Source organism: Leopardus geoffroyi, chromosome A1, assembly GCF_018350155.1.
Source record: "Leopardus geoffroyi isolate Oge1 chromosome A1, O.geoffroyi_Oge1_pat1.0, whole genome shotgun sequence".
In the NCBI taxonomy this organism is placed as follows: domain Eukaryota; kingdom Metazoa; phylum Chordata; class Mammalia; order Carnivora; family Felidae; genus Leopardus; species Leopardus geoffroyi.
In genome coordinates, this window is record NC_059326.1 from 172845624 (window position 1) to 172852741 (window position 7118).

Genomic DNA, 7118 nt, shown 5'->3' on the forward strand with positions numbered 1-7118 from the left:
ACGAGCACATTAGCATGTGTCAAGCACTGGGATAAGGGAACCCCCTCCCCCCATCTTGCCTGGGCATGCTGGAAATGGCTTACCAAGAGGCTGAGTTGAAAGCTGAGTTGTAGGGAATGAGTTCAGATTCCTTAGGAGAGTTCTGGCAGCAGGCATAGCACATCCACAGCAGTTTGGTGTAACCAGAGCTCAAATAGAGCAGAGGCAGGACAGCTAGTAGAGGTGAGAAAGGGCCTCATAGGCCCTGCTAAAGAGCTTTGACTTGATCCTATAGCTGAGGGGAGTCCCTGCAGGACTTTTATCAAAGGATGCGCTAGGTCAGATCTTTATTCCACTGTGACTGTGTGGCAATATGGAAGGTAGCCTGGAGGGTTGACACTCCAGGAAGGAATATCGAGGGCCAGGGGAGAGCTGAATGATGCTGGGGCTGGAGCAAGGGAAGCAGACATGACCAGCTTTGGTAATCTGATTGTAGAACAGAGATGAAGGAGTCAGGATTTCTCCCAGGTGTTTGCTTGGATGACTGACAGGATGGTGTGCCCTCCATTCACTGAACGAGGATGAGATTGGCAGAAGACAGGAAATTCAGTTGGGGCACGTTGACTTTGAGATTCTCAGGAGAATCGCCACCTTCAAGTGGAGATGGAGGTGTGGGACTGGGAGTTTCCAGCTTGGAGGTGTAATTGAAGCCATGGGAAGGACCCAGCCATGGGCTGGGTGAGCTCCTCAGAGGGCTGAGGAGAGAACCCAGTGAGCTATTTCTGGGCAGCCCTGCTCCCAGGCGAGCCCCAGGGCTTGACGGCCCGTCCCCTGCTGCCTCATTACCTCTTCACCTGCCCACCCCCAGCTGTGTCTGCACAGTGCCACACTCGGGAGCCCAGCAGCCGAAGAGTTGGGTTTGACAACCAGCTTGCTCCAGGTCCTGGGTGGTCAAACGGCCCTGGTGCTCTGGAAAGCAGCAGTTCTACATCTTTTTCCAGCCCAAAGGACAAACCAGGACCCTTTCCCTGCAGCCTGAAGTAGTGAGCCAAGAGGTTCCACCGCTGCCTTCAGAAAATGGTCAGCACTTTCTTTCTCCCATCCAGTGTTGCCTGGCCAGAAGTGTCTAGTGGGCAACAGCAGTCTCTTTAGCCTTCCCTAGCCGCTTAAGGCAGTGGTTTCCAGTTAGGTCCCAGAGAGCACACCTTGAAGTTCGTAGGCCTGCGTGCTTTCCATAAATCTGTGCTCATACATCCCTACCCCTTTGCTGGTAACGCCAGTAACAGTCTCTTTTCTCCCCTCCTTTTCCTTCCAACAACTTCCTTCCAAGCTCAGACTTCAGATAACTCCTGCTACTGTACTGCCACTCTACCTTGCATGTCTCCCTTAGCTGCCATTTATCACCCTCTATTCACTCATTCAGAAACTTGCTGCACAGCTACTGTCTGCCCAGCCCAGTCTAGAGGCCAGAATACAACATAGCACCAGGCAGTTGCAAGGTCATGTGATAGGGAGTCATGGTCATTATCTGTTTATACATCAGCCTCCTCTCCAGTGTCCTTCCTCTCCCTCAGACTTAACCACAGTCTGGCTGTCCATCACAAACACAGCTTCCCCTGGGAGCCGTCCAGTGGAGACTGCTCATTCTCTCCCACCTCAGGAGACCAATAAAGCTAAGTGTCTTTCTGCTCCCTTATATCATTTGCAGACCCATGACTGTCTGTCCCTCATGTACTAACCCCTACTCCTTTGAAACTGACCCTGGCTCTGTCATCTGCAACCTTTCAGCCACTCCTATTCGTCCATTAAAGGCTGTCACCTGCCCCTTACTCCATTACCCAGGCCATAGAGATCCCCTGACCATCATTGACTCACTGTCTTACCAATACTCTCAATTCCTTGCCCTGTTGCCCTTACATTACACCCACTCAGAAAAATCGCAGCCCTGGGTTTGACCCCTACCTGCCTCTCCCCTTTTGTAATTCAAGGAAAGCTCTAGATCAGATCTGTCTGTGGCACCAAAGCCCCTTGGTCTCCTGCTTGCTTGAGCCCTCACATTGCCCAACAGGCATAGCTCCCTGATCTACGCTCTTCATCATTTCTGTCTACCACAGCTTCTTTGTCAGACCTCCAGATTCTTCTCAAACCTCCAGGCTTTCCCCACCCAGCCTTTCTTTTTTGTTAGATGACCTCACTTCCTGTTTCAGCAAGGGAAAAAAGCCAGCAGACAGGCACTCTCTCAGCATCTTACCACTCCACCTGCAGACTTGTTGTCATGAGGGAAGAGTTTACCCCTTCTCCTGCCTAAGGCCTTACAGTCCTTTCCTGCCTCCTCAGTCTAACCTCAGCTTCCTGCTCTGGCTTTGGTCTCTCCTCTGGGCTGTCTCCCAGTGTTTCACTATGCCCAGTACTCTCTCTTTTGAAAGCAAATTATGCCTTGAGGGTACAGCCTCCCTCCCTCCCTCCCCCCCCCCCCGTCTCTCTCTCTCTCACCCACCTCACCTCTTTCTCTTTCCTGGCAAATTTCTTGAAAAATGTTATCTGCATTCACTGTCTTTGCACTGTCTTCACAAACTGTCCCCCGCCCCCCCCCCCCCAAGCCACCAGTGACAACTTTGTTGCCAAATCACACTCTCCTGGCCCACCTTCTTTGTCAGCTAGGCAGCATCTCACATTTTGTATTGGTTGTCCTTTTCAAATATTGCTTTCTTCAGCCCTGTCTTCAGCCAGGCGGGGACAGGGAAAGGACAACGGGAATGCCGTGTTCTCCAGATTTCTCACCTTCTCTGATCTCTCTTCTGTCTCCTTTGTGGACTCCTCTTTCTCTCTCTGACCCTCCCCCTAAAGGATATCTTTCTGAGAAAGAGAAGCCATCTAGATAGTGTCGTTCCTGGTTCGTTATGTCCACCTGTTTCCTCCCTGCCCTTCACACTGATACCTGCTGCTACTGGGCACCTCCTCACAAATGTCATACCAATACTCAAACTGAGCACATCCAAAACTGAGCTTGTTATCTTTCTCCAAAGAGGCCTGCTTTTACTTCTTCGTTGTCTGTCTAGTTAATGGCACCACCACCATCTACCCAGTTGCCTGAACCAGAACCCAGGATGCCATTCTGGGAGGAACGCATCATGGTGATTGAGAGCAGCGGGCCTTGGAATCGGACCTCAGTTTGGAACCTGGCTCTGCCACACTTGCTGGATGACCTTGGGCAAATCACTTCACCTCTAAGCCTCAGTTTCTTCATCCACAAAATGAGAATAACAGTAGAACCTAACTCAGATGGTTGCGAGAATGAAATGGAGTGATGCACAGAAAGGTTCGACAAAACATGTGGTCAGGGAAGCTGCTGCAGCAGCACCAGTGGTTGTCAGTGTTGTTCTTGTAACTCCTCTCATTCTCTCCCCACCTGCCACCAAATCCCAGCCCACTACCTCCCAAATAGCTCAGACCATCCACTTCTCTCTCCACTGTACTACTACTACTACTTAAAAAGCCTTCAGTGGCCGAACATTGCCCTTGGGATCAAACCCAGACTTGAGCGTGGCCTGCAGGGCTCTTCAGGATCCAGTCCTTGCTTAGCTTGCCAGCTTTCTTTCTCAGTCTCTCCCCTCTGGCCTTCCTGCCCACCACTCCCTACCACTCTCCTAAAAGAAATTGGGGCTCCAGCTCTCCCTATGAATGTTTGCATTCCCTAAAGATTGTGTGTGCCCATTTCCCAGTCTTTGCACTTGCTCCTCCTCCTGCCTAGAAAGTGCTAGTCTCTGTCCAGGACGATCCCAGTCACCCTCCAGTGCCCAGGGAGATACTGCCTCCTTTGTGGGAAGCACCACTGATGGCCTGGCCTGGGTTCCCAGAGTATCGATAGTACTTTCTTCCCTGTTACTCAGCATTAAACAGCCTGTTTGCATGTCTGCCTCCCTCAGCAGAGTTCTCATGCATAGTTAAATTGCCCAGAGCCCAGCCCAGTGCCTCCTAGTTGATGGTCAAGAAGTGATTGTCAAACAGGATTGAAAGCCATAGGAACTGCAGATCACACCTGGATGTGCTGTCCCAACTCTGCCACGTTCTAGCTATGTAACCTTGGGCCAGTTCCTTATTCGTTCCAAAGTCACATGTCCTCATCTGCAAATTGAGGATAATGTTTGCCAGGGGCCATTGTGAGGGTGAAACGAGATGACATGCGGGAAGGGTCAGGCTCATGGCATGTAACAAATTAGTGTTCTGTGCTCTGTCCTCCTCTCACTACCAAGCCGTGCGTGGTCCCACATCGCTCCCTCTAACTCGTTTTCAGATTTGAAATCCTGCATAGAACTTCCATTCCTAACAGAAAAAGTTGGCTGGTGCAGGGGAGGAGTGATTTGAAAGGCCTTCCATTCCTTTGTCCATCCTCATGGCCTTAAACTTCAGGGCACATGGCTGGAAACACTGCTCCAGACTGAGCTGCTTCCTCACATGAGCACCATGGTGCCAAGGCACAGCCTTGTCAGCACCCAGGGAAAGGGACACATGCCCCCTCAGATGTCCTCCTAGCAACACCATGAGGAATAGGTAGGTAGTTTTTCTACCGAATTTACAAAGGGGGACAATAAGATTCAGAGAGAGTAAGTGATTTGTCCAAGGTCCCACAGTTGTGGCGCTAGTCAGTTGCAGAGCCATATTTAAAACAGATGGATGCTTGCTGGGGCACAGAGTCACCCTCTTTAAGTTGACTCTGAAGTGGTCGCAAGCCCTCTTTTCTCTCCCCAGTTTCGTTTTCCTGTTTCTCCCCTCCATTCCCACATCAGCTAGAAATACGTGAGATGTGGAAGTCATCTAGCCCCTGGCCCAGCACCACCATCACCTCCTTCCCGTGGGCTTTTGACATCTGTCTCCCATCTCCCTCTAAAGGCCTGTTGGCCTGCTGGTCACTTGAGGTTGAGCAAAGGAATGGGGTGACTCAGAGCCCAAAGACTTTCATTTTTACTCTCCAGAACGAGATCTGTTGACACTGACTAACAGTCCAGCCCCCAAGTTCTCATATAGGTAGAGGGGCTGCTTTTACATCTTGCTGTGGGGCCCCATGTGGCTGCCACTGTATGCCATCAGGCACATTTCAGGCATGGCCTTGATTACTGGAGGCAGCTGAGTGGTGAGTGGCCTTCGTATGGGAACTTCGCCCTCTTCCATAGTGCCCATACACACATTCCTGCCATCCAGAGCAGTCTGACCTACCATGGTGGCCATGGTGGTCTCACAGCCCATCTTCTTAAAGCCTCCCCCCCCCCCCCATGATACCACAGCTTTTTTCCCCTACCACCAGCAGAATTGGAGAGAATGCTTCTGTAGCAGCCATCTGCCTCACATGCATCCCCAGTTTTGTCTTCACTCCAGAATTATTGTTCCCCCCTTTTGCAGATGAGTCCACGGAGACTCAGCAAGTGATTGAACTGCTTAAGCTCAAGCCTGGAAGGCAAGGTACAATTAGCTGCATTCCTATCCCTTTGAGTCCTAGTGTCCGTAGGCCCTATGACACCAGGGCTCTGGACGAACAAGCTATAAAAACCCTATCCTTTGTGGGTCTGTCTCCATCCCCAGGACATGCACCTGTCTGATTGCATTTCATCCTCACTCCCACAGGGTGGGTGAGCAGGCCAGGATGGCAACACCCTGCCTCTAGCCAGTTAGCCGCAAAGGCGGGCCCCAGGCTGATGTGTCAGGTGTCACACTGTGCCTGGTAGCTGCCTGGCCTCCGCTGAAATTGCGTCTTATGTTGGCAGGAAAAGGAGAAGGCCCACTTGGCAGCAGAAGCTCTAAAGCAGGTGAATCGTAGTGTTTCTGGAAGCCGGGAGCCAAGGCCTGCCAGGGAGAGGCTCTTGGAGTGGCCTGACCAGGAGCTGGATCGAGTAAATAGCTTCCTGAGCAGCCGTCTGCAAGAGATCAAGAACACTGTCAAGGACTCTATCCGTGCCAGCTTCAGTGTATGTGAGCTCAACATGGACAGCAATGGATTCTCTAAGGAGGGTGCTGCTGAGCCAGAGCCCCAGAGCCTATCCCCCTCAAACCTCAATGGTTCCTCAGAGCAACGGCCTGACATTAATCTTGACCTGTCCCCTTTGACTTTGGGCTCCTCTCAGAACCACACGTTACGAGTTCCAGGTGAGCCAGCCCCACCATGGACAGAAATGAGAGGCTCCCACCCACCATGGACAGAGGTGAGGGGGCCCCCTCCTGGTATCATCCCTGAGAATGGGCTAGTGAGGAGACTCAACGCCGTGCCCAACTTGTCCCGGGTGATCTGGGTCAAGACACCCAAGCCAGGCAACCCTAGCCCTGAGGAGCCAGGCCCAAAGGAGGTTCCCAGTTGCAAGCAGGAGCTGCCCGAGCCTGTGGTCTCAGCTGGGAAGCCGCGGAAGGGCAAGAGACAGGGCAGTCAGGCCAAGAAGATCGAGGCAAGCCCAGCCCCACGGTCCCCTGCCAGCCTCGAGGTTCCCAATGCCAAGGGCCAGATCCCCAGCACCAAGCAGCCAGGCAAGGCCACAGAGCCTCCCAAAGTGGGCAGCTGTGCTGAGGCTGGAGAAGGGAGCCGGGGGAGTCAGCCAGGACCAGGCTGGGCTGCCGGCCCCAAAGCTGACGAGAAGGGCAGCTCCTGGCGAAACTGGCCAGGTGAGGCCAAAGCACGGCCTCTGGAGCAGGAGTCTGTGCAGCCCCCAGGCCCAGCAAGGCCACAGAGCTTGCCACAGGGCAAGGGTCGCAGCCGCCGGAGCCGCAACAAGCAGGAGAAGACAGCCGCCTCCTTGGGTGAGTGCACCAGGAATTGAGGGCTGACCCCCCACCCCTACCCCAGCCAGGCCAGAGGGTGGAGGGTAATCCTTGCGTGTGGGCAGTGCTGCCCTAAGAGCATGACCCCAGAGGCTTGGCCGTGGGCACTAAGCCCTCCTGGCTGTGTCTTCCTAGACGATGTGTTCCTGCCCAAGGACATGGATGGGGTGGAGATGGATGAGACTGACCGGGAGGTGGAGTACTTCAAGAGGTAGGTGTGGGGATGCCTTCTCGCCCACCCACACTCAGGCTCTCCCTCAGCCCGACTCCCTCAGAGGGAGAGCCTCTCCAAGCTTTCCCACCAGTGTATCTCCTGGAACCCAGGTAGCCACATGGCA

The 7118-nt window shown here is 53.2% G+C and overlaps 1 protein-coding gene across 13 annotated transcripts in view; it reads left to right on the forward strand.

Annotated features, from left to right (window-relative positions):
• The window catches only part of FAM193B (family with sequence similarity 193 member B), a 31476-nt gene that overhangs the window by 21108 nt on the left and 3250 nt on the right, over positions 1-7118 (forward strand). For all 13 annotated transcript variants that reach the window (XM_045446851.1, XM_045446841.1, XM_045446856.1 and 10 more), the window contains 2 exons: positions 5739-6759; positions 6916-6991. In XM_045446851.1, coding sequence (XP_045302807.1) covers positions 5739-6759; positions 6916-6991 — 1097 coding nt within the window. The remainder of the gene's footprint in view (positions 1-5738; positions 6760-6915; positions 6992-7118) is intronic.